This window comes from Entelurus aequoreus, linkage group LG07 (assembly GCF_033978785.1).
Source record: "Entelurus aequoreus isolate RoL-2023_Sb linkage group LG07, RoL_Eaeq_v1.1, whole genome shotgun sequence".
In the NCBI taxonomy this organism is placed as follows: Eukaryota; Metazoa; Chordata; class Actinopteri; order Syngnathiformes; family Syngnathidae; genus Entelurus; species Entelurus aequoreus.
In genome coordinates, this window is record NC_084737.1 from 53933742 (window position 1) to 53961312 (window position 27571).

The window sequence follows — 27571 nt, forward strand, 5'->3', positions numbered from 1 at the left end:
TTGGAAGAAAGCAAAATTGTTTTATAAATATCTCGGCAACGCCTCCATGGTTGAATTCACATTTTCTGCACTCCCAAATATGCAAAAAATGGGTGCCAACAGGCAGGAAAAGTGGGTTTTGCATAGTATCACCCCTTTGTTGTTAATATTAGATACAGTATATGGACTGTTTTATTGCAAATTACTGCAAGTTTATAAATATTGTGTGATTTATTTTTCTTCATATTTATTATGTATTTATTAACTACTGCACAATATTGTATAATGCTGCACGGACAATAAGGTACTGACAATACTTCTCAAATTTTATTGTAATCAGACAATATTTTCGGTATATTAAATGGAATTTTTACCTGATATGTTTCGACTGACTTCACACAAAAACAAGACAGTAACTTGTACATCCAAAAGACAAAATACAACAAGACAACAAATGCAATTTAATTTATGAAATCCCGTGTAAATCATGCAAAAAATCATACATCGGAGAAACGGGGAGGACATTCAACACACAGAAGAAAGAACATCAGAAAGAATGTGAAAAAGAGACAACTGGAAGGTTTACAAGAAGCTTAAAACAATAATCAGAACAGGAAATCTTAAAATCAGCCATATCAGATCATTACAAAATAAATAAACACATCATGGACTGGGACAATGCCAAAATCATCAGGACAGAAAGTAACACATTCAAACGATGGATTAAGAAGACGATTAAACTAAGAAAGCGGCCGAAGGAAACCATCAATCAGGATGACCATCAAGCGGCGGGGGGGGCAACCAGGTAGACTTGACAGATCTGCCTGTTTGGCCACGCCTATAAGAACAGCTGATAGGCAGCACATCACTGTGGTCAGGTGACCCTTCTGAAGAATAGTGCAGATGACAGTCGAAACATGTCAGGTAAAGATTCCATCTAATTTACCAAAAATATTGTCTGATTACAAGAACATTTGATAAGTGTATGAATAAAAAGACACAATGAACCTTTTTGAGCAAGGTGCTGACAATTTCTGAATTAGAAGATTTTAATACATTTTCATGTCAGCGCTCAGGTGCGCTTGTCCGCAGCATCGAGGATATCGGCGACACTGCTTTTCGCTTCCTGCAACAACGCTGTGACTCTGGACTGAGTCTGCAACACAAGACAAAAGGTCAAGTGTGGAAACGTGAGCCTCCTTCAATGTTGGACATCTACCTCCATCTTAAAATTCTCATCTGTGATGTCATGAAGGTTGATGATGACGTTATAGTATGCCCCAAAAAACCCCCATCTCCAACGCTTTGGCTGCAACCTAGAAGCCACACAACCTTTTAAGTTTTCTACAGTAACATGGCCGGGTGCACAAACCTCATGATTACGCACCTGAGCGTCTGATTTACAGTTAATATTTCCATAGAGGACAAGTTCTTTGAGCGGCGACCAGAGGACACTGATTTTTAGGGCCAGAGCCAACGGGACACTCACCGCTCGCTTCAGACCGTCCTGCATCGCTGCCTCACGTCTGTCAGGATGCAACACAACCTCCATCAAACTTTACTGCAACATGATCACAAGCTTTTCTACCTTTTTAGCTCCTCCTGGGAATGTTTGGGCATCTTCAAAGCTGCCTACATTCAAACAATGAGAGAATGGGGTATGACAATGGTATGGATACGGATGACGTGAACACAGGAAGTAAATGGTCACCATGTAAGTGTTGAAAGCAGAAGAGTCGCTGTCCACCATGTCCAGCAGCTCATTCATGGCCTGATGGAATGGAGGAATCAGCCTTCTCATCACAGTGTCCACGCTCTCAAACTGTCTCTTGCCGTATGTCATCTGGCCAACCATGGCGCCAAGTGACGCTCCCTGCAGCACAAACATTATCATGGCAACAGAGTCAAACCTGATGCTGAACAAACAGCTTGTTACCAGGGCAGCCACGGCAGCAGACACTGATCCTCCACCGGGGGCTGCTGTTCGAGCTCCGACGCTGTGAACAAACTCCTTCAGAGGAAGAGACACCAGGCGGCTGTTGTCCTGCGACTTCACCATGTACCTGCACAGGCATACAATACGTCACGTTTGCACGTGTAACAACATTAGCCGAGTTAAACTCACTCAATGATTCGTTCTTTTGCTTTAAAGATACCCAGCGAGTCCAGACCCAGCTTGCTGATCACCTGACCATGCACATTAGTTTAGAAGGTTAGAAACCTGGGGAGTCGGGACCAATGAACTCTTTTACTGTGTCTCTATTTGTGCTCTTACATACTTACCCGTAGTATGAAGGGTAAAATGCAGTACAGTAGAAAAATGGGTGAGGGTGCAGTGACGAACACTTTCAACCCTCAATACTCGCCATATTGGCTATATACATAGCAGAATGGGAGGGATATACCTGAAAAAAATCTCAGCTGAGGAACAACCCGAAGCGGTGGAAAGTAATAAACATAAAAATAGGGTACGTAAATATTCTGATGGTCATGTTTTATAAATGTGCAACAATGGTAATAGATTTGAGACACTGGTGTACTAAGAACTAAGTACACTACATATACTGTGTACTTACTTACTACACACAGGTGAGTAAACTAAGTGAAGTATACTGACGCAAGTATTCCATTCGAGACACAGCCTGCCCTTGAGGTACTGTACACTATTCCTCACCATCCGCAATTTGTGCTCCTCCTCCACGATGAAGAGTTCTTCTCTATGGATGTAGAAGTCTGCAGCATCCAGAAGAGCTTCAAGAGGAATCAAACCAACGATCTGAGAGCCGACAACCGGCAGCTTGAGATCCTGAAAACATGAGTGTAAGTTGTCAGCACACGGAACTCAATTTCCTTTTCCAAAGGTTGCTTTATGTTTTTGCGTAGTCACAACGTTACGCTCCTTTCATAATTGTGTGTCTGGGTTGAGCGTGTGACATGCAATTTGCCACTGAAACGCTAGGAGCAGTGTTTTCATATGAGTCACATAGTAAGCAACCAAGACACTCATCAGATAGTGTTATTGTACAACATATCACAACATCCTCATATCATGACATCATTATATCCCAGCATCCTACCATGGCAACATAATATCTTGACATATTATGAAATCGTACCATCATCATCATACCATGACATTATAATATGGTATCATTATATTATGACATCATCATACCATTGCATTGTTATATTATGACATTATGTAACGATGGCATTATTAGACCATGGTATCATCATATTATTAACATCATTAAACTATGATATCATTGTATCATGACATCATCAAATCATGAAATATTATGGCTTCATTATACCATGGCATGATTATATCATGACATCATCATATGGCATAATTGCATATGACATCATGGTATATTATGCATATTATATATATATATATTATATATCATGGAGTATCATGGCATCATAAGATGACATCATCAGATCATGTCAAGATGAAATGATGTCATGATGAGTATGTGTGTATGAGTAACATCAGACCTGAGCTTTCTTGCAGATGGCTTCATAGGTGCAGTGAAGGGAGGTTTGTTGGTAGTCCAGGATGTTGGTGGACACCTGAGCAATGTTAGCTTCTTCCAGGTACCAGCCCATAGCTTGCACCTTTTTCAGCAACCCTGGCTGAGATAAACACGTGGCTGAGCGTTCACAAAAGAAATCGATAGTAAAATGAGTTGCCAACAAATTCACATGTTGATAATTGGCCTAGAAAACTGGAGTTAAAAAAAAAAGATATTTGTTTTTTCTTGTTCCGGCATACTCTTGCCACCAGGAGCTTCCGTAGCTTCCACCCATTTTTCATTTCCTTGGTGGAGATTCACACATACTGTACATAAGAACATGGCCACTTCTAACGAGTGCAAGAGCGAGAAAATAATATTGGTGTCAGTGACTTGGATTTTCTGCAACAGACATGAAACAAGTGACTGCACACTGCAAAGTTTGTTTTAAAAAAAAAGCACTATCACAACAACCTTATTCCAGCATCTAAAACAGAAGCATCCAAGACAAGAATGCAACAACAAACACACTTCTGTTAAAGTTACAGTGGTGGAATAATTGACAAGACAGAGGTTTTGGATCCCAGAGAAAGCTCCTAATTCGTTTTTTTCAAAATGATTCTATACAAGTATTTTTTATACTGGTTCAGAAAAGAATACCTTTATAAAAGAAAATATTTTGCTCAGAGTAAGATGTCATGTATCCCTGTAAATTGTGGCAATGTTAGTCTCCTTTAAAACTGCTAGTTTTTGATCAAATAAAAGCGAAATTTATCTCTGTAATTTTCTATTCATTGCGAATCTAATTTATTGTAAAAAATTAGAGATTTTATGTTTTATCGCCCAGGACTTGTCAATAATATTCAGAGACCTCCTCGCTTGTGATTTTGCGGGTGGAAAAGAACATGTATGAGTAATATTTCACCCATACACATCAAAAACACAAATAACTTGATCACTTTACAAAGGAGACAATACTTTTCATGACAGTGTGTCTGTGATGCGGGAGCGTAGCAGATGATGAGCAGTTCATAAATAAATATTTTTAAATGAAATATTCATCTTTATTGTCTTATTTGTTTGTTAGCACACACTTAAAAGTATATCATGATACATCTAAAAGCCTATGGCTGAATTAGAGCCACTTTATAGGTGTGTGCTTCATAATCCAATTCGTCGACTAATTGTAAAGATATCCTTATAGTCGTTAGTTGTTGCCCTAATTTGATCATATCTATCATATTGCTCATTTCTTATTCATTTTTCAATTATGTCATGAAGTAGACATCCAATATTCCCAACATGCACCTGGTCTTTGCCTCGTCCTTGTTCCCTGATGTCCAGTGCGATGCGATGTGCCTGCTCTTTGGTACCGATCACGTTGATGTTGTAGGCGATGAGGAACTTACGAGCGCCAGTCACTGTAGCCCCCCAGGACGCCACAAAGGTGCTGGGTCCAAAATCAGGAGCCCATTCTGTCTGTTGCAGCTGGAAAGAAATTGGATGAAATTAGTTTTTAAGTAAAAGAAGTCATTGTGTCTGATTTGTTCAATGACCCGTCACCTTGTCAGGTAAAGCTTCGTACTCGCCAGCTCTCACTGACGGAAGACTTCTTCTTGCTTCGTTTTTTGCTGCTTCGCCGTAAAGGAACACTGACAACACAAAACTGGTTCAAGTTTTTGATTAACATTTTATTTATTTTTTTGAGTGACATCCAACCAGGCACGTGTAGCAAGGACGCCAATTTCTGTCCAAAGATGTTGGCGCAGTGGACGCAATCCTCCATGCTGACGTTCTGGACAGGAATGAAAGGACAGACATCTAGCGCTCCCATACGAGGGTGCTCCCCTGTGTGCACACACACACACATGAAATAAATAATGGTGTGTGCGTGTGTATGTGTATCTTTGTGGAGTTACCTGTGTGTTGGCTCATGTCGATCAGGCTGAATGCATGACGGGCAGCGTTCAGCGCGCCTTCCACCACGGCTTCAGGAGTGCCAACAAACGTGTAAACAGTCCGGTTGGTGGAGGCTCCGGGGTCGACGTCCAACAGGCTACAGCCAGGCGTGCTGCTGATGGCCGCTGAGATGGCATCAATAACCTGACAGGTGATCACTTGAACATTTATTCTTCTCTCACAGAAGCAAAACAAAGAGTCCAGGATTAATCAAGTTGAGCTTCCTGCAGCTTGATTCAGTTGTTTCTTCTCAATCAATCAGTCAGTCAGTCAAATTTTAAAAGCTATTTTTAATTGTCTTATTGGATTAGTCCCTGATGTAATGTGTAAAGAAATACACCGATACAGGAATGAATGTGTGCAGACACGAGCTGCAGTCGTTGGAAGATGTAAAGTGAAAAGGTGCCGGACGACTCTGGGTCAGTCTGCGTTTTCAGTGAAGGCCTCACATCTGTGGAACTCTTTGCCACTGGAGTTAAAGTCACAGTCAAACATTAACCTTTTCTCCAAAAAACTGGAAAAGTGGCTTAAGGAAATTCAGAATTGTGAGCAATAGAACTGGATGTCGTATGGACAAATGGGGCCAATTATTTTGTATGTATTTTTATGTTGTACTTGTCTTAATCCTCTTGTATGTGTTTTTTTACTTTTCTCAATGTTTCTTTAAAAGCCTAACCAGGGACGAGGGTTGCAAATTAGCCTGTGACTGGAAGTCTTATGTACTTTGACATTTGTTTCCTATGGGTGACAATGTTTAATTGTACTGTGCCTGTCAAATAAATAAATAAAATCGAGCAATCAATCAATCGAAAGTAATGTAGAAAATAGTTTATGAACATGTCGATAGTTACCTTGCCACTAATAAACTCATGTACAAATTCCAATCCGGCTTCAGAACTAACCACTCCACTGACACATGCCTTCTCTATCTGACCGACCACATCAAACATGAGGTGGACGCGGGCAAATACTGCGGCATGGTCATGCTGGACCTTCAGAAGGCCTTTGACACCGTTAACCACGCTATACTATTGGATAAGCTCAGAGCAATCGGATTTAACAAAACCTCATGGAGCTGGATACAATCTTACTTGGAGGGGAGGGAGCAGGTGGTAGAGGTGAACGGCACCGTGTCCCCCCCCCCTCTCAGTGAGCTGTGGAGTCCCTCAAGGCAGTATATTGGGACCTTTACTGTTCCTAATATACATAAACGACTTGTCATCGGCATGCGACTGTGAATTGTTCTTGTTTGCGGGTGACTCGGCCTTGCTGGTATCAGACAGGGACAAGTCACAGGTGGAGAAAATCCTCAGTGCTGAACTCTGTAAAACATCCACCTGGCTCGCTGACAACAAGCTATCCATACACTTGGGTAAAACGGAATCTGTTATGGATCACACTCCTGCTGCTGCTCTTCCTGCTGTGCGTCCTGACGGGCACGCCACGGGCCACGCCCACAGACGCACTCTCTCCGCTGCTGGCGCACCTCCTCGCGCCTGCAACCAATCCGTAATCCACACACCTGCCCGTGATGAGCGATCTGCCTTCAAGAGCCAACGCAACCTGAGATCCGACGCCAGAACGTAGCTTCTCGTACCCAGTACACTCCCCGTCATCCTTCCTTGTCAAGCTGTGTGCCTTGTCACCTTGGACCTTCCCGTGAATTCCCCCTTGCCTTCCTGGATTTTCGACCTAACGCCTGCCCACTGACAACGACGCCGCGCTCCTGCCCTCGACTACCCGCCTGTCCTCCAACACTCGAGCCTGCCTTGCCCTTATTTGGACTTCCACCTGGATCAACACGCACCCTCAACATCCTCTAACAACCACGCTCAGATAAGTCTCACATTTAGTCACACTGCATCTCTTTGGTTTATCTACACATCTCACTCACATATCCAGCTGTCAATAAACACGCTGACAGCTAAACAAAGTCATTGTTTCTGTCGTCTACTTCTCCCAGTAAAACGTCACAGAATCCATCCTATTTGGGTCCCACATCAACATTAAGAAAGTCAATGACTTCACTATAAAAGTGGGTGACATTGTTATCGCCAGGAAAGATGAGGTCACCTACCTAGGTTCCATTCTAGAAGCTAATCTTTCCTGTGATAAAATGGCAACCAAGGTAATCAAAAAGGTCAACCAACGAACGAACAAAAGCACCATGATGATTCTGGCGGGAACTCTCGTTCAACCCTTTTTCCATTACGCATGCACCTCCTGGTACCCTAGCACCTCCAAAACCCTCAAATCTAAACTCCAAACATCCCAGAACAAGCTAGTCAGATTACTTCTAGACCTCCACCCCAGATCCCACCTCACGCCTGCCCACTTCTCCAAAGTGGGCTGGCTCAGGGTGGAGGACAGAGTAAAACAACTTGCACTGAGCCTAGTCTATAAAATCCACTACACCTCCCTGATACCGAAGTACATGTCAAACTACTTCCTTAACGTAAATGACCGCCATAACCACAACACCAGGGGGTGCTCCACTAACCACGTTAAACCCAGATTCCGAACTAACAAAGGTCTTAACTCATTCTCTTTCTATGCCACATCAATGTGGAATGCGCTATCAACAGGTATAAAAGAAAGGGCATCTCTATTCTCCTTCAAAACCGCAATAAAAATTCACCTCCAGGCAGCTACAACCCCAAACTAACACCCTCCCCGGATTGTTAATAATGAAATGTAAACAATTAAAATGCAGATACTTTTTCTTATGGCTTCTGATCTCTCTCTCTCTCTCTCTCTCTCTCTCTCTCTCTCTCTCTCTCTCTCTCTCTCTGTCTCTCTCGCTCTCGCTCTCGCTCTCTCTCTCTCGCTCTCTCTCTCGATGCCCACTACTTGCTGTCCATATCCTACCAAGTCAGACCTACACTGTTCCAATATCTATTTCTCTGTTCTCAATTGTTGATGACTGGTGATAACAACCAAACCTAACACCCCGGATTGTAAATAATGTAAATAATTCAATGTGATTATCTTTTGTGATGACTGTATTATGATGATAGTATATATCTGTATCATGAATCAATTTAAGTGGACCCCGACTTAAACAAGTTGAAAAACTTATTCGGGTGTTACCATTTAGTGGTCAATTGTACGGAATATGTACTTAACTGTGCAACCTACTAATAAAAGTCTCAATCAATCAATCAAAAAACACATACATTTAAAGGTGTGTTGAAGTGTACCCAGACCTAAAAATTTAAATTGTGTGAACCACAACTAACAGACCATAAGAAAATTCCTGAAGAACAAATATTACATAATACTTATAATGATAATAATAATAATAATAATAATAAAATATTACCTCTTGATTTCGCCCCTCTGAGAAGTTTGGGACACATTCCACCAGTTGAGCCATGCTGTCTTCACACGGACCTCCAAATGGAACTGCCTGGACCAGTCACTTCACTCCTAAATCCTAACACGCATGCACACACACGCCAATAATATATGTCTGCAGACCCGGAGGCTGCAGTATTAAATCATTAACATTTGCGCCCCTGCAGGCTAGAATGTGTACTGAAGATAAAAGTGTTCATTACTAACGTGTGTCACTGTCAGGGATTTAAAGACACAAAACCACATGACTCCAATGAACAAAGGTCCCGCCCCCGAGTTCTGTGTACAATATTTGTGTAAACAAACTGAAAACATGTTTTTTGGAAGTCAAAGGTCCTGTTAGCTCATTAGTTGACCATCAACTACTATTTCATAAAAAAAATTACAACGGTTTCAACATTTGGCTAACTATTGCTTGCATTTGAACTTTGAACTACGGACCTGAGCATGTTTACTTTTCTGCTAAAAAAAAAACCTGCACTTTTTCTGACGTTTATGTCTATTATATTGCTTAGGGAGGACATTTGTTAACAACATTATTTTAGGGCGAGCTGGATGAAATCTTAAAATAGAGAGGAAGTGAAAAAGGAAATTAATTACCAAAAACAATGTCCTCCGAGTCTAAATAAATCAACACTGAACTCCCCTGCAAATAATACATACTAAATTCTACACCATCATTATTGTTAATTAATGTATTTGTAATGTGTGCTTTCGAGTTATGTTATTTGTCATCGAAACGTTACAACAACGTCGAAATAGTGGAATTATGTAGATTACGCATTTACGTCACGTACGTTACTAGTTACTGTTTCTCGGCGACTAACAACTGATTCGCGAGATGCTTGCGGAATGATGGTATGACACTTTACTATCGGAATGAGCAAACTAGCGCAAGATATTGCACACTTACCGACTTTACTGTTTTTAGGAACGACGCAAGGACACACAAGAGGTTTTATTTTGATGTCATTCAGCTAGGAAGCTAGGCTAGCAACTTGCTAGAGGCTAGCTTGCTAGCTAACTAGTTGTTAGCAGTCGTGTGTTACCAGCAGCATACACTAAATAGTTGTAATGGTGAAGCTTCGACATTAGTTTTTTTTAATCTCCAAAGTCTATACAGAGACGTTAGTTGTAATGGTAAAGTTTCTGTAGGGACGTACGTTTGTTAAAGTGTCTACATAACGCTCATTAAGAAACATTCTGCAAAAAAATCGATGTTTTTTCTCTCCCAAACCAAAGTGAGTATTTGAGTTTTTGTGTGGTATAATGGTACAAAGAAGAAACAAATGTGCCGCTTTGGAAACTATATACGTAGTGAGTTGAAGCTGTAGTCATATTTTAGTGGATTCTAACTAAATAGATAATTTATTGATGTTCTGTATGTAGTGTAATTGTCCATCCATCCATCTTCTACCGCTTGTCCCCTTCGGGGTCGCGGGGGGAGCTGGAGCCTATCCCAGCTGCACAGGGAAGGCGGGGTACACCCTGGACAAGTCGCCAGCTCATCGCAGGGCCAACACAGATAGACAGACAATATTCACACTCACATTCACACGCTAAGGCCAATTTTAGTGTTGTCAATCAACCTAACCCCAGGTGCATGTTTTTGGAGGTGACTAACACTACTATTACTCAGAAGAGTAATGGTAGTGTTAGTGACAATCACTCAGTTATGTTGAGTCAGGTACTCACTAAACACTACATTGGTATAATACAAATTAAGAGTGTGCAAGTATATGAATTTTGATATATTTTTGTCTCTGAGGCGTTCAGCAAACTCTGGCTTGTCATATTGATAGTGATGTCCAGTACTTTGTGAAATATATGAAAACGTGTAGCATTGAAATTAGCAGTATTTCATTTTAATTATTTTTTTCAGATTGATTGTGTGTCCTTTTTAAAAGATAACAACTGACTCTGCCCACCAACGTTTGCCCTCCCCTGGGAATCCCCTTAACATCAAGGTGATGCTTTTTGTTAAGTTATTTAAGTATTCAGAACTCTATGTTTATATTTGTTTTGTGTCTAGGGTAGAATGGGTCACTACAGAACCTCACCAAGCCGTTGACACAGGTTAGTAGAGCTTTAGTGGGCGTCTCATTGATTGACAGGACCTAAGTGTTTCCTCTGCTTTGTCGGTGTGTTTTTCAAAGAAGCAGTTAATACAGTTGGAACTGAGGAGACTGAGCACATCAACCAATCATAGGACAGTCCAAGGCGGACACAGCCAATCAGCCGACACATGAAGAGTCAATTTCTCTGTTACATGGGTGAGGCATCCTTGTCTGTATACCACTGCTGAAAAGTTTGCCAAAACATATCATGTAATTTATTACATTTCACAAACAATTAATCTGAAGATTTACATGATTTAATTCATTTCATCACTTTAAAAGGGAGATAGAGTAGGGATATTCGGCTTCCTTGACGTAAAAATCGCTATAACCTTTAGAAGTGAAGTTAATTTGACCTTCTCTAAAGTTTTGAATGGACACGTCCAACTGTTCAATGTTTCACTACTTTTTGCACATCTTGTTTTCTAATAGGGACAGGGTTTCCGCGGGTCTTTAAAAATCATTAAAGATCATTTAATACAGTTTTGTTGCTAGGTATGTGTCATGAGTCCCTGACGCATTAAAATCTGAAAGGATGCACTAAAACTACTATCCATGTGTCCCGCGGACGCAACCATTTTTTTCCCATTAAAAAAAGATACATTGTGAACATTAAAGGCCTACTGAAATGATTTTTTAAAATTTAAACAGGGATAGCAGGTCTATTCTATGTGTCATACTTGATCATTTCGCGATATTGCCATATTTTTGCTGAAAGGATTTAGTATAGAACGACGATAAAGATCGCAACTTTTGGTATCTGATAAAAAAAGGCTTGCCCCTACCGGAAGTAGCGTGAAGTAGCGTGACGTAGTCGGGTGAACATATCCGCAAAGTTCCCTATTGTTTACAATGATGGCCGCCAGAAGTGAGAGAGATTCGGACCGAGAAAGCGACGATTTCCCCATTAATTTGAGTGAGGATGAAAGATTTGTGGATGAGGAAAGTGCAAGTGAAGGACTAGTGGGGAGTGGAAGCGATTCAGATAGGGAAGATGCTGTGAGAGCCGGGGGTGACCTGATATTCAGCTGGGAATGACTACAACAGTAAATAAACACAAGACATATATATACCGTAATTTCCGGACTATAAGCCGCTACTTTTCCCCCTCGTTCTGGTCCCTGCGGCTTATACAAGGGTGCGGCTTATTTACGGCCTGTTCTTCTCCGACACCGACGAAGAGGATTTCGGTGGTTTTAGTACGCAGGAGGAAGACGATGACACAATGATTAAAGACTGACTTAGGCTGGTTATTTTGATAACGTACAGGCGAGCACTTTGTATTACTTTGCACCGTTGTATTATTTGTACTCTGCATGAATGCTGTTCGCCATGTCAAAGATGTGAAAGTTTGATTGAATGATTGAAAGATTTATAGTTAATAAATGGGACGCTTTGCGTTCCCAAACAGTCATCTCTGTCCCGACAATCCCCTCCGTGGTAGCAGGAACCCCTATATACTACGCTAATTACACATCCAAACCCTGCGGCTTATAGTCGGGTGCGGCTTATATATGGAGCAATCTGTATTTTCCCCTAAATTTAGCTGGTGCGGCTTATAGTCAGGTGCGGCTTATAGTCCGAAAATTACGGTACTCTATTAGCCACAACACAACCAGGATTATATTTAATATGCCACAAATTAATCCCACATAAAAACACCTAGGTGTTTGTTATGTTAGCTCCTAGCTACTAGCTACTAGCTCGAGCTAGTTATAGCTCGAGCGGGTTATATGGACGGGATCCCGTCCATAAAACCCGCCAATACAATTCAAACACCTGCACAACACACACACTCACTCAGCCCAAAGGACCGTTCACCTAACCCAAGGTTCATAAAGCTTATATATTTAACCAAAGTTACGTACGTGACACGCACGTACGGGCAAGCGATCAAATGTTTGGAAGCGCGCGGGTGGGACCTGATATTCAGCTGGGAATGACTACAACAGTAAATAAACACAAGACATATATATACTCTATTAGCCACAACACAACCAGGCTTATATTTAATATGCCACAAATTAATCCTGCTATTTCGTATTGGCTTCAATGGGGAAGCCATACCTCTGTTAAACTGGCTACGTCACGCGCATACGTCATCCTCCAAAGGAATTTTCAACCGGAAGTTTAGCGGGAAATTTAAAATTGCACTTTATAAGTTAACCCGGCCGTATTGGCATGTGTTGCAATGTTAAGATTTCATCATTGATATATAAACTATCAGACTGCGTGGTCGGTAGTAGTGGGTTTCAGTAGGCCTTTAAACAATCACACAGTAACTGGCAACAGAAACCTTGTTGTTAGCAGGCTGGACAAGCACTCTTTCAACCCTCTGCGCATCTACTCGTCGCAGACGTGATCTCCTGTACGAAGTATTGCGACATGCTAATTTAGCCGCTACAGAAATAACTAGCCTGTCACCGCTGATTTCATTTCGACAATTAAAAATACAGACTTCATAGGAAATAAACCAACGTTTCTACTGCTCCATGCTGTGCTCATTCATGTCGATTAAGTTTTAACGATTAGAGGACGGGCTGTAATGAAATAATAAAACATAATCCGGTGGTGGTGATGAAAATTACATTTTATGCCCAAACGGCATCTGCACATACATAGTGTTCCAACGAGATTAGATTTTCTCGTTTTTTTTCTCCACTGTGTTAGTTATGTTTCATTTTTGTGTGAATACAGTAGCTAAATACACTAAAGGTTTCACAGTGACTGATAAAATTAAAAATTTAGTTGATGTTCAGATGAAAAGATTTTGGTGACACTTCTTTTTTCGACTGTCATGGTGATGAGAATGTTTTGTTCATTTGTTAAAATCAACACTATTGAAATTTTTATTTGGTACTACAGACCATAGAGACACCATTTTGTTATTTGAATTGTATTAATTGGTGCTATTTATGTTGCTACAAAAAATGTTTGATTTGAATGTCATATGTCATGCCATTGTGATATTTGGAATTGTATTTAATTTCAGATACATTTTGAACATACATGAATACAACCGTTTATTATAACCATATCACACCGCCGTCAAAGGAGTTTAACCCTCAATAGAGAAATACTTTTTTTTAACTGAGTAGTTGGGACCCATTGAATTTCCCACTCAACTAACCACCTGTGGGTCCCGGGGACTCACTACATTGAAAACCTATCAACACTGTAGATAGATTTTGTGAAAATTAAGGCCTTAAATTAGTGATGGGACCAAATGTGCTGAGGCTTCGAGGCATGTGTCGAGTAATGGAGGGCACGTTTCTCCGAAACCTCGTTGCCCGCTTGTACCACGTGACTGTTTCGGGATGCGGTTCAGATTTGCCGGGAGATTCGACAACTCATAAACCGCCCAAGCTCCATTGAAAATGTGAGCTTTTGAGACTTGTGGTCATTGTGGAATATAGATAGAAAATATATATATATATATGTTTTAAATGCCGCTAGAATCAAAGAAGGACGACAAACAGAATCCAAACGGCAAACTTGATGTCCATTTAATAAATATTAAATTGCCATGCCTAAAGAATCGCCTAAAACCAAAAATAAAAATAAACTAAATCTCCTCTGTTCTCTATGTCATTATCCAAGTTACATTATATTATGCCTCTTTATGCCATTTTCTCAAGGTAACAGAAAAACATTATACAACCTGCCCTATCATATGATTCTATCATGTTGGCAAAATACAAACACACAATGTACACTACCGTTCAAAGGTTTGGGGTCACATTGAAATCTCCTTATTTTTGAAGGAAAAGCACTGTACTTTTCAATGAAGATAACTTTAAACTAGTCTTAACTTTAAAGAAATACACTCTATACATTGCTAATGTGGTAAATGACTATTCTAGCTGCAAATGTCTGGTTTTTGGTGCAATATCTACATAGGTGTATAGAGGCCCATTTCCAGCAACTATCACTCCAGTGTTCTAATGGTACAATGTGTTTGCTCATTGGCTCAGAAGGCTAATTGATGATTAGAAAACCCTTGTGCAATCATGTTCACACATCTGAAAACAGTTTAGCTCATTACAGAAGCTACAAAACTGACCTTCCTTTGAGCAGATTGAGTTTCTGGAGCATCACATTTGTGGGGTCAATTAAACGCTCAAAATGGCCAGAAAAAGAGAACTTTCATCTGAAACTCGACAGTCTATTCTTGTTCTTAGAAATGAAGGCTATTCCACAAAATTGTTTGGGTGACCCCAAACTTTTGAACGGTAGTGTATGTACATATATAACACATAAAACATATTTTATTATACTTTGTTGATTTACTTGGGAAAACCATTTTGTCAAACATTTATTCTGATTCATTGTCATTTCGAAGAGCCATAATAGACGCAACATGTCAATGCGTCACACATTATGTGGTTAAGATGCAGCTGTTTGTAATTATACATTTGACCAGCAGGTAGAGTCTTGTGTCGAAGCATGCATTGAAGCTTTGAGAAATTCTAGAACCAATTGGCTCAAGTGGTTCAATGTCTCATGAGGATTCATCTGATCAGCACTATTATTAAAAAGCATTACATTTGATGTTCATAGGCATTGAAAAATGTCATTTCTTTTCTTCGTCTCTGACTTTCAAACTGGATACAAGAGGTCTTCTAATATCCAAAAACGTGAAAAGCGCTGCCTCTTAGAGGACACTGCGCTTGTACGACTAAATCAAACTGCTCTGGGGTCCCAAACTTTGCCATTCTTTGGTCTCTGTAGGCGCGTAGTCCTTAACTCTGACACCATGTTATGTAAACAAGGAAGCTGAGCTTGTTTCATACACGACCCCTTCACACATAAGCTAACTTGGCTATCATTAGCAATTCTCCAGATGCACTTAAAGTGACCTAGGTTTTTTTCACTGACATTCCCACAGTAAATGAAACAATAGGTACTTTAGCTGTCTAACACTCTATACATAACTTGGTATCTACTATACCCATTTTAAACAACTGAGAGGGTGTAAAATACAATCTATTTAAGATGTCAAATTGACTCAGCAGTTTTTGTTTCCATTAAAAGGGCTTATTGGCATTTTTACCAAAAATCCTTCCATGACATCTAAAGTCAGTCATTCATTTCCGAACACGTGTCATTTGTATTTCTAGTATGATGTTAATTTATTATTTCATTAAACCTTTTAAACTATTTTTTAAATTGTTTCCTGATTAAAACGTGTATTTTCCAGTTTTTGTGGCGATTATTATGCCGTACAAAAGGGCATGTTTACATGGCAAAAAACTATTGAGTAAAAAATAATTGTCTAATGAGGAAATGTAGTGTGGCTTAGCGGCGGCTCCAAACTGGTATTCAAGGTGGCGCCCTGTAGTCACGCAAGGGGGTTTTGACCAATCATTTGGGAGATCTTCTGAAACCGAGTTGTCCATACTCTCTATACACAGCTCTGTATAGAAGGCAGCTGAGTAAACCACTACACCATGGGTGTCAAACTCTGGCCCGCGGGCCTAATTTGGCCCGCCGTATAATGTGTAATTTCACTTGGCCCTTGAGGCGATATCAAATCAACACTAGAGCTGGCCCGCGGATTATTAACAGCGGCGGTGCCGCAGTACACCATATTCCCCGCTAATTGTCATACTTGCCAACCCTCCCGGGAGACTCCCATACGTCAGCGTACCTCCCTAAAATCATCACATCCCCTTTTCGTCCAGTCCAACGAGTGCTGGCATAGATATATAATAGGTGCGGCTTTGGCACGCATCCACAAGTGATGCAACGCATACTTGATCTTCATTGATACAGGTTACACTGAGGGTGCCCGTATAAAAATCTTTAATACTGTTAGAAATATACGCCACAATGTGAATCCACACCAAACAAGAATGACAAACACATTTTGGGAGAACATCCGCACCGTAACACAACATAAACACAACAGAACAAATACCCAGAACCCTTTGCAGCACTAACTCTTCCGAGACGCTACAAGGTGTGTGTGTGTGTGTGTGTGTGTGTGTGTGTGTGTGTGTGGGGGGGTGGTAGCGGGAGGGGGGGTGTATTTTGTAGCGTCCCGGAAGAGTTAGTGCTGCAAAGGGTTCTGGGTATTTGTTCTGTTGTGTTTATATTGTGTTACGGTGCAGATGTTCTCCCAAAATGTGTTTGTCATTCTTGTTTGCTGTGGATTTACAGTGTGGCGTATATTTCTAACAATGTTAAAGTTGCTTATACGGGCACCCTCAGTGTAAACTGTATCGCTGTTGATGAAGTATGCGTTGCATTCTCGTATGTGCGTACAGAAGTCGCTCATATCTTGTGACTGGGCGGGCACATTGTTAGAAGGGATGAAAAAGCGGACGTGACGACAGCTCGTAGAGGACGTTAAAAGCAGTGCCTGTAAGGCACGCCCCCAAGACTGTGTAATACGAGATATAATGACTGAGGAACAACTTTGTCCGATAATGAAAGTTGCCTCAGCTCAAAGCCTGAGCCCCGACATTACTGAACTAGCATCCAAGAAAAGATGGCAAGTATCTGGCTTGGGCACATCAGATTAGATCAGTGTGTTGCAAACTGAGCAGTTTAAGGTTTATTCATTATTTTATTTTCAAATTTATTAGCCTGTGGAAAAATGTAATGTTGATATTTACCTCAGAAGGCTGCAAATAGAAAATAGGCATTACATTTTTATTTAAATTGTTTTTGATATGCCATTGATATTTTTTAATTATTGTTATTATTATTTGAAACTCGATTTTGCACGTCACTATAAAGTTATATAAGCCTTGCTTGTTCAATATTTAATGCAAAACTTGTTTGGGTCCCTATCAAAAAGGTTAATTTGTTCAACCTTGGCCCGTGGCTTTGTTCAGTTTTAAATTTTTTTGCCCACTCTATTTGAGTTTGCCACCCCTGCACTACACTGTGAATCAGTTGTAATTTTTTCAAATGAAGCAGCTGTTGTGCATCTCGTCCACCAGATGGCGGCCGCAGAGTGCCTCAGATCAGCTTCTGCAACCTTCAATGGATTCAGAGTGCCTCTTTCCAACACTCAAGAGTGACCATATAAGTGAGGGAAGAACAGGTGTGCATTTTGTCTGTTCAATGTCTGCATATCACGAGAGACAACATACAACCTTAGAGCATGAAGTGGGGATTTGTTTGAAGTTGCAGGGCAAGTATCCATTTTGATGATGTCTTCAATAGTTAAAATGTTATTTTGTCCTTGTGGTTTAGAAGATGCTTGTTCAGATCTCAATTTCTAACATGTTCTAGTGCTGCAACGATTTATTGATTAATTCGATAAGAAAAAAATGTTTGATTCATATTCAGTTGCTTTGATTATACGTTCAATTAGAGTAACTAATACAATTCAATAAAATCCAGGTGTATGGAGTGGCAGGAACTTTAAACACAGACATAGTTTCCAGAGTGCACATGAGAGCGGTTGTGTGTAGGTGCCGTGATTTGTGTTGCGGCGAACAACGGAGAGTTCAAAATAAATACATAAATATATATATGTCGGTGCACCTTTGGCAGCTATTACAGCTTCAACTCTTCTGGGAAGGCTGTCCACTAGGTTGTGGAGTGTGTTTATAGGAATTTTCGACCATTCTTCCAAAAGCTTTTGGCAGTATGTGTATGAATGTACTAACCCCGTTTCCATATGAGTTGGGAAATTGTGTTAGATGTAAATATAAACGGAATACAATTATTTGCAAATCATTTTCAACTCATATTCAGTTGAATATGCTACAAAGACAACATATTTTATGTTCAAACTGATAAACATTTTTTTTTGTGCAAATAATCATTAACTTTAGAATTTGATGCCAGCAACACGTGACAAAGAAGTTGGGAAAGGTGGCAATAAATACTGATAAAGTTGAGGAATGCTCATCAAACACTTATTTGGAACATCCCACAGGTGAACAGGCAAATTGGGAACAGGTGGGTGCCATGATTGGGTATAAAAGTAGATTGTATGAAATGCTCAGTCATTCACAAACAAGGATGGGGCAAGGGTCACCACTTTGTCAAAAAATGCGTGAGCAAATTGTTGAACAGTGTAAGAAAAACCTTTCTCAACCAGCTATTGCAAGGAATTTAGGGATTTCACCATGTACGGTCCGTAATATCATCAAAGGGTTCAGAGAATCTGGAGAAATCACTGCACGTAAGCAGCTAAGCCCGTGACCTTCCATCCCTCAGGCTGTACTGCATCAACAAGCGACATCAGTGTGTAAAGGATATCACCACATGGGCTTAGGAACACTTCAGAAACCCACTGTCAGTAACTACAGTTGGTCGCTACATCTGTAAGTGCAAGTTAAAACTCTCCTATGCAAGGCGAAAACCGTTTTATCAACAACACCCAAAAACGCAGTCGGCTTCGCTGGGCCTGAGCTCATCTAAGATGGACTGATACAAAGTGGAAAAGTGTTCTCTGGTCTGACGAGTCCACATTTCAAATTGTTTTTGGAAACTGTGGACGTCGTGTCCTCCGGACCAAAGAGGAAAAGAACCATCCGGATTGTTATAGGCGCAAAGTTGAAAAGCCAGCATCTGTGATGGTATGGGGGTGTATTAGTGCCCAAGACATGGGTAACTTGCACATCTGTGAAGGCGCCATTAATGCTGAAAGGTACATACAGGTTTTGGAGCAACATATGTTGCCATCCAAGCAACGTTACCATGGACGCCCCTGCTTATTTCAGCAAGACAATGCCAAGCCACGTGTTACATCAACGTGGCTTCATAGTAAAAGAGTGCAGGTACTAGACTGGCCTGCCTGTAGTCCAGACCTGTCTCCCATTGAAAATGTGTGGCGCATTATAAATGATAAATGGGTTATACTTGTATAGCGCTTTTCTACCTTCAAGGTACTCAAAGCGCTTTGACAGTATTTCCACATTCACCCATTCACACACACATTCACACACTGATGGCGGGAGCTGCCATGCAAGGCGCTAACCAGCAGCCATCAGGAGCAAGGGTGAAGTGTCTTGCCCAAGGACACAACGGACGTGACTAGGATGGTAGAAGGTGGGGATTGAACCCCAGTAACCAGCAACCTTCCGATTGCTGGCACGGCCACTTTACCAACTTCGCCACGCCGTCCCTAAAATACCACAAGGGAGACCCCCGGACTGTTGAACAACTTAAGCTGTACATCAAGCGAGAATGGGAAAGAATTCCACCTGAGGAGCGTAAAAAATGTGTCTCCTCAGTTCCCAAATGTTTACTGAGTGTTGTTAAAAGGAAAGGCCATGTAACACAGTGGTGAACATGCCCTTTCTCAACTACTTTGGCACATGTTACAGTCATGAAATTCTAAGTTAATTATTATTTGCAAAAAAAAAAAAAAAGTTTATGAGTTTGAACATCAAATATCTTGTCTTTGTAGTGCATTCAATTGAATATGTGTTGAAAAGGATTTGCAAATCATTGTATTCCGTTTATATTTACATCTAACACAATTTCCCAACTCATATAGAAACAGGGTTTGTATATACACTATATACACCAAATACTTTTGGCAATATAGTGTATTTATATAATGTATATGATATTAATGCACTCATGTTAAAAGTGCAATTTCAATGTTGATGATGTCCATTTATTAGAAAAAAGGTAATGAAGGTAATGGCAAGCAGAAAAATATATTTTGTAAAATGTACATTAAGGCTAAAGTGTGATTTCTCCAATTAGTGAAAAACTCTATAGACGTGTCGATTACTAAAATAATCTATAGCTACATTCCTAATATGATCTTGACACATTTAGATCTTGAAAAATAGAAGTTGACGTGCAGGTTATCCCAAATACTGTGACATGATTTGAAATAGGAATATCTGAGTAAATACATGTCCAGAGCAAACCCTGTAAAAATAAGTGATATTAGTTTATTTCGAAATAATAGCAATTGCTAACAATTTTTTTCACTTCCTGTGTTTAACCTGTAACACAAACAAACCAATAAATACATTGATAATAAGTTAATGTGACTATAAAGGAATAGACAGTTCTTAATACATTGTGATTCACATAATTTCCTCAATATGTAATAGATGGTAGATTATGTCTCATTTATCAGAATTTTTCTTCCTTGTGCTTTGTAAACAGTTTGAGTTTGAACGGTTTCTTCAACGGGATCATATTACGGTAGTGCATTGTTCGACTTCTTTGCTTAATCTATTCCATAATTAAACTCCACATACTGATATGCTAAAGGTTGTAAGTGTTGTACGCAGCACATACACATATTAAGTAACATTTTTCCCCAAGATTATATTTCTCTTCATTTGTTGTCTATGATTGTAGAAGACGTACAAAAAAGTCATTTCCTTATAGCACATAGAAAAAAAAATACACTACAAGTATAACATTAAAATTAGTCACCATTTAAAAAATCTTGTTTACATTTGAGTTCATTGGAATGAAAATTGGCTGTTTCTGACTAATATGGTGTCAAATGTTTTGGGACACCATGTACTATACTGAGAAAAAGTGTACTGAGGCAATAGGACTAGAAAAGATCAATGTAGATATTTGTCCCTACAGGTTCGCTCCGTAAAAGTGTATCAGTGGAGGCGTGGGACTCTCTTGCTGAGCTAAGAGGACACGTGCACGATGGGAGCTTGACTTCCCCCTTGCCGGGACACAAAACATGGACAAGAGCTGATTATATGCATGAGGTGAAGTTCAAAGGTTATTAATACTTTTTCTGTGCTCCAGTAAATATAAAGTATCTTGCTTCTTCTCAGTCTGCTTCAGATAGCCATGCAGACTGTCCTGCTACAAACAAAGCATCTTATTCAAACAACTACAGACATTCCCCCTCCTCGTTGATGGAAGCAACATCTAGTGGGGTAACGGACAACAGGAAGTCCTCCAAGGCAAATGAGGAACTGGGGGAGGAAGAGAGGAGGAGGTGGATGGCCTTCAGACAGAGAAAGAAAACCAGCAGGGTAGTTGGCCTGCATTCTGGTCGAAGGAAGCAAGCCCAGTTGGAGCCAAGTGAGTTAAGCAAACTCTGCTTCTTACGTTCTTGCAACAATCGTCTCTTTAAGAAACTTAACGTTCCTTCCAGTCGTCTTATCGAGTGAGGAAGACGAGCAGGATGAAGGTGATGAGAGCAGCCAGATGGACAAAACCGGTCAGAATAAAATTCCTCATCAGTTTGCAGGAAGACACACTCTCCCAAGGCGAGACGTGATCTCAGAGCCGCCTTCCTTCCTGGAACTGGACTTTTTGTTGCTTCACTGCGGCCTGACACGTGCTGATGCCAACGGAAAGATGATGGTGACATGCCACGTTTCACTTTTACAGCACTTTAAAACCAGATTTCTTTCAGGAACAGGATATACACTCAATTCATTTTTTTAAGCAATTAGAACCGGTGTGTCCTTTTGGGAAAAAATGTGCACCTAATGACACATTGTGTCTTTGTGTCTAGATTACGTCAAGTGGAATACTTCTACCTCTAAAAGGTACTAAACTTGAGATTTGTTTTCCCTACAACTGTGTGTTGCTAAGTGATGTGTCAGTGTCTGTCCAACAGGAAAAGAAGAAGGCGAGGTCAGTGTTGTGGCGTCACAGGTGCGAGGTTATGGTTTATGGGACGGTGATGTAGTTCGAGGCGGGACTTTGCTTGATGAACTGGAAGGGTTGGCCCCCTCGCTGCTCATTCTGTGGGTGACGGACGCTCAGGCCAACATGCTACAGCGAGAGATGGCTATCCTTCACAACTCTACTGCCAAAGGTTGTTAAAATTATAACCCACTTAAGTTTAAAATGTTATTTCAAACTGACAGTTCCACATTACAATTTCTAAATCTAGCAAGGCTTTTTGACCGTTAAAGGCCACCACAGTGAATGGTCGGCAATGCAAGCTGATATTTTTTCCAGACCCTACTTTGTGAAAGATATACATTAAAACCATTTTTTCTATTCCAAACCTTATTTGTGTCACACGACTACTTAAACTGGATTAAAAAGAAAAACAGAGGAGCAGCAGGGGGACAGCTAACAACACATATAATGTACATACATACATGTTTTACCCGCCTGGTTCAGTCCCTGCGTTTCTTTTCCGGCCGGGACTCGAAACTGGCTACTGAGCTAAATAAAAGTCTGAGCTTTCAACCTGGTAACCAGCACTGCTTTTGAGGTTGTCAGGGAGTAAGTTTTATCAACGTACAAGTGGACCAGCCACACTGGCTGGCCTCCGTTACACATGCAATGCTGTACATATATACATTCAGTCTAAAACAAGTATTTTTATGGAAGACATTTTTCTTCTGGGGTTAGAAGAACATTTTAGAAAGAATTGCATGAAAATTACTGCTTTTATTAATAAAATAAATGAGCGGTAGAGATGCTCAATGATGGCCTTTATACCGATATGCCAGTACTGTCCAGCATATGATTTACAATACCGTTAATAATTTCTAACATTTTGTCTCAACAAAATAGTCATCAAATATAAATTGACATATTTGAAAATGTCGATAACATGTATAAATGCCACAATAATTTTTTTTTATATACATATATATATATATATATATATATATATATATATATATATATATATATATATATATATATATATATATATATAAATACAGTATATATATATATATATATACACACACATATATTAGTGTATACATATATATCTGTGTATATATATACTGTATGTATATATATATTTTTTTTTTAAAGTTTTTGCAATACAGGAAGGTAACACTTAATCTTCCAGGTGATATAAGTGCTGCCATCTGCCAATTATGTTTACAAAAAGTAAAGTAAACAAAGAACTATGTTAACACGCCAGAACGTACCCTGGATACCAGGATGAAAGGGGTCTCTGACTCAGAAACAGCTGACAACAACTGCTGTGTTTTATCATTAGTTGCATTTCTATCAAAATGCATCGTTTTTATGTTAGTTCTTTCGAAAAAATGTATTCAGTTGGGTCAAGTATTTTCTTGTTTGAGCTTGTTGAATTAAAACACATCCATCCAGCAATTGATTGTTTTAAGTCATATTTAGAACATGTCTATTAGCCCTCGTGGAGATCTACACAACACGTTAGTGTCTTTTTCACTTGTTTTAAATTCTATATAAAAAGTGAAGAATGTTTCTTCCTGCAGGTCCAGCCTGCTTCATCCTGCTGCTGGTGATGACAGAGCAGCTTTCTGAGCTGCAGGCTGCACTGCTGGCATCTATGTTGGAGATGACAGACTTCAGGGAGGGCCGCTCTTCTTCAGCAGAGCAGCCGACCTCTCCCCTGGACTGGAGTGATGGACAGCTGCTCCTTCAGAGCTGCCCGCCACCCTTGGATGAGCACCTCCTCGATCTGCTGGGCCAGTTGCCAGTAAGACTAACTTGTCAGGGGAAAGTGCAAGAGGAGGTCTACCTCTTTCATGGGAGATTCTGTTTGTGTTCCAGGAGGTGTCTAGTACGTCGGCAAGACAAGGCATAAAACAGTCATCTGCTCTGCCATTTGCCAGCAGGTAAAACGCTTAACTGCCAGTTGTTGGAGCATCTGTATGACGTTGTTTGGTGGGCAGGTTGATTCAGTACCCAGCAGCGCCGTCCAGAGGCCGTATCACAGTAACTAAAGAAGACTTGTCCTGTCTGGAAAGAGGCGAATTCCTGAATGATGTCATCATCGACTTTTACCTCAAGTGGGTCAAAAAGAAGTGTCAATCGTTGGAGGTATTGATGGTTCCACTGACTGTTGTCTTCTTACAGGTTCCTCCTCCTGGAGGGTGGAGGCTGTGCCGTGGCAGAGCGCAGTCACATCTTCAGCAGTTTCTTCTTCAAACAGCTCAGCAGACGACAAGTCGCTGATGAAAGTGTCGCTGCTTTCCAGTGAGAATACTTGATGGTGTGTCTTATAAGGAAATTAAAATGTTATAATTAATGATTCTTTTGTCAGAGATCCATACATGAGACACCAGCGTGTGAAGACGTGGACTCGCCATGTGGACATTTTCAACAAAGACTTCTTATTTGTGCCCATTAATCAGGAGTAAGAAACAATTCATTTGAAATCATTCTTTCTCCTCGTGCCTGACCTCACACTTTCTGCAGCGCACACTGGTTCCTGGCGGTGGTTTGTTTCCCAGGTCAGGATGGTGTCCATTATGAGCAGCAAACAAGTAAGCTCATTTTCACGGGATATGCCGTTACACCCAATAATGCAGCAGCAAGGCACTTTGATGTATCATCTCTCTTAGGTGCATCCAGGCTTGTCAGTCTGAGATCAGAGCAGCCGCCGGTAAATACATATAAAAGAAATCATCATTGCTGGTAGCAGAAAGCCAAGCAAAGGCTAGCAAGCCCAAAAGCATTTGCATGTTTGGGGAGCAAAAATGTGTGTCTGTTTTGCAGGCGTGTACACAGCAAGGCTGCACGAGGAATACTGTGTTGACACGGTGAGTCGTCTCGCATGGATCGCCTCTGTTTGACCACTTTTTTTAGCAGGTTTCCTCTTCTGCTGCAGGCCGTGTATCCTAGTCATGGACTCTCTGAAACTACTGCATCATGAACATGTTTGCAAGCTTCTGAGAGAGTGAGTGTTTACTTTCAGAACATTTTCTTATGCCAGTCACAAAAGTGCTTAACAGGCAAGTGTGTGCAGTTACCTGCAGGTGGAGTGGGAGGAGCGTAGGGAGCTGCATCGTGTCTTCTCCTCAGACAACATGCACAACTGCAGCTGCATCGTCCCACAGCAGGACAACAGCACCGACTGCGGTCTGTACCTGTTGCAGTACGTGGAGAGCTTTCTTCAGGTGATGCACAGCAACATTTCTAGCTGAAGCAATAAAATTACGATTAATGACATGTACAGTAGTTCATATAGCTGACTTGACTACAAACAGATTGACACAAGTCAATTTGCTGCACGCCTGTTTAGCAAGCCAACATGTTGTATTTTGTAGGAGACAATATACACAATGGCACATTAATTACATCTCATTGAATTCCCAGAACCCTGTGGTGCACTTTGACCTCCCTCCACATTTGGTTAACTGGTTTCCACGACATCGTGTGCGACAGAAACGTGAGGAGATCCGATCCTTGATCACGAGGCTACACAAAAGTCAGTCACAAGCCTAAACTTATTTGATGATTCACTGTATAGTGTTGGTCTTCTTTGCCTTAATGTTCTTTTATTTATTAATCTTCACACTCAATAAAGTCTCAATCAGTCATATTGTGTTTGAAATCCTTTCAGTTCTCTAAAATAAGACACAGATATCAGATCAACAAATAATTTTAATGTAAAGCCTTAATGCTTCTACTTTCTCTTTGTTATCATCAGTGTTGGGACTAACACGTTACAAACTAATGCCGTTAGTTTCGGTGGTAACTAGTAATCTAACGCATTATTTTTTATATTCAGTAACTCAGTTACCGTTACTACATGATGTGTTACTGCGTTATTTTACGCTATTTTTTATGTAGTATCGGCTAGAAACAGAAGATCTGAGTGTGTTTTATTGCAGCGCTGCGGTGTCGTTCTTCTGTGTCACAAGAAAAAGAAGAGGCGTGCAGAGAAAAGGCGTGCTTTGAGTGGGTGGGGGTGGGGGGTGGGCTCCCAGACTGTAGTTGAGGGGCGCAGGAGAGACGTTCCTCCAGGGCCTATGTACTTCGGGCTAACAACCTTCACTTTACCCGGAAGTGGGTCTTTACAGCTGAGGGTCGGCGGTTTGTTGCAACTTTGTGACTTTATTGAACGCAGCCATCCACCAAGCTAGAGCACCTGCACGCACTCACTGTTGCCGCTCGCTCACCTCTCTCGCCCACTCACTCACTGACGTCACTCACCTCATATGCTGTCATGTCTTAAAAGGGCCACACACACACACACATACGCTACTCTCATAACAACTAACAAGACATCAAGGTGAAGCCAGAAGTCAAGTTTCTTAACATGGAGACATTGTCAATACTTTTCTTTTGTCGAGCACAAAGAAAATACAATTTTAGTTAAATGTAAGTTGTGTCTTGGATCAAAGATCCTATCTACTTAAAGTTAAAGTGCCATTATGTTGCAGCTATTTAAAATAGTTTTGTCAATTTGTTCTGGCTTGAAATAAATTGGCCCTTTGAAACATATCTTTGTCTTTGTGTGTTGTATGTAGACCACATTGCTTTCTGAGTTCAGTGATGCAAATGCATGTCAAGTTGATCAACAGATTGTATTATTCTCCAGTGTAATAACAGTACTGTAATGAAGGCTAAAAGGGCATTAATGGGATCCTTGAAAAAAAAAAGAAGTAACTAAATAGTTACTTTTCACAGTAACGCATTACTTTTTGGTGTAAGTAACTGAGCTAATAACTGAGTTACTTTTGAAATAAAGTAACTAGTAACTGTAACTAGTTACTGGTTTTCAGTAACTGACCCAACACTGGTTATCATACTATTATTGTCTATTGTGAGCGAACTGTGGGGCTGAATTTCCCCCAGGGATCAATAAAGTACTTTCTATTCTATTCAATTCTATTCTATTTTTGTGAGTGAAAGTATTGTGATTTTATGTATTCTTGTCACCGTATGTCCATCCATCCATCCATTTTCTACCGCTTATTCCCTTCGGGGTCGCGGGGGGCGCTGGAGCCTATCTCAGCTACAATCGGGCGGAAGGCA

General features: G+C 40.5%; 2 protein-coding genes across 12 annotated transcripts; one reads left to right on the forward strand and one right to left on the reverse strand.

Annotated features, from left to right (window-relative positions):
• Positions 1-347: 347 nt before the first annotated feature.
• ftcd (formimidoyltransferase cyclodeaminase) lies at positions 348-9850 on the reverse strand. Its single transcript, XM_062053978.1, is given in 16 exon segments — positions 348-1135; positions 1199-1264; positions 1266-1295; positions 1367-1505; positions 1568-1611; positions 1691-1852; positions 1916-2042; positions 2105-2166; positions 2654-2785; positions 3481-3618; positions 4806-4985; positions 5061-5149; positions 5217-5345; positions 5417-5600; positions 8779-8892; positions 9727-9850. Coding segments are annotated over 15 exon segments (1620 nt in total). The 5' UTR covers positions 8833-8892; positions 9727-9850; the 3' UTR covers positions 348-1051.
• LOC133654026 (sentrin-specific protease 7-like) lies at positions 9342-26128 on the forward strand. Of its 11 annotated transcripts, XM_062053976.1 has the most exons (22): positions 9342-9671; positions 10696-10780; positions 10846-10889; positions 10970-11086; positions 17881-17984; positions 21464-21597; positions 21667-21919; positions 21993-22028; positions 22089-22204; positions 22359-22392; positions 22464-22664; positions 24061-24284; positions 24359-24423; positions 24481-24597; positions 24665-24784; positions 24852-24944; positions 25007-25074; positions 25153-25193; positions 25307-25350; positions 25419-25487; positions 25557-25707; positions 25907-26128. In XM_062053976.1, the coding sequence occupies exons 5-22, from the start codon at positions 17924-17926 to the stop codon at positions 26033-26035; spliced, it is 1956 nt and encodes a 651-aa protein (XP_061909960.1). In that variant the 5' UTR covers positions 9342-9671; positions 10696-10780; positions 10846-10889; positions 10970-11086; positions 17881-17923; the 3' UTR covers positions 26036-26128. The 11 variants fall into 11 exon arrangements, with proteins under 11 accessions (XP_061909960.1, XP_061909951.1, XP_061909952.1 ...); XM_062053967.1 differs by having other exon boundaries at positions 9346-9671; positions 21993-22204; XM_062053968.1 differs by having other exon boundaries at positions 9346-9671; positions 10973-11086; positions 21993-22204.
• Positions 26129-27571: the final 1443 nt, after the last annotated feature.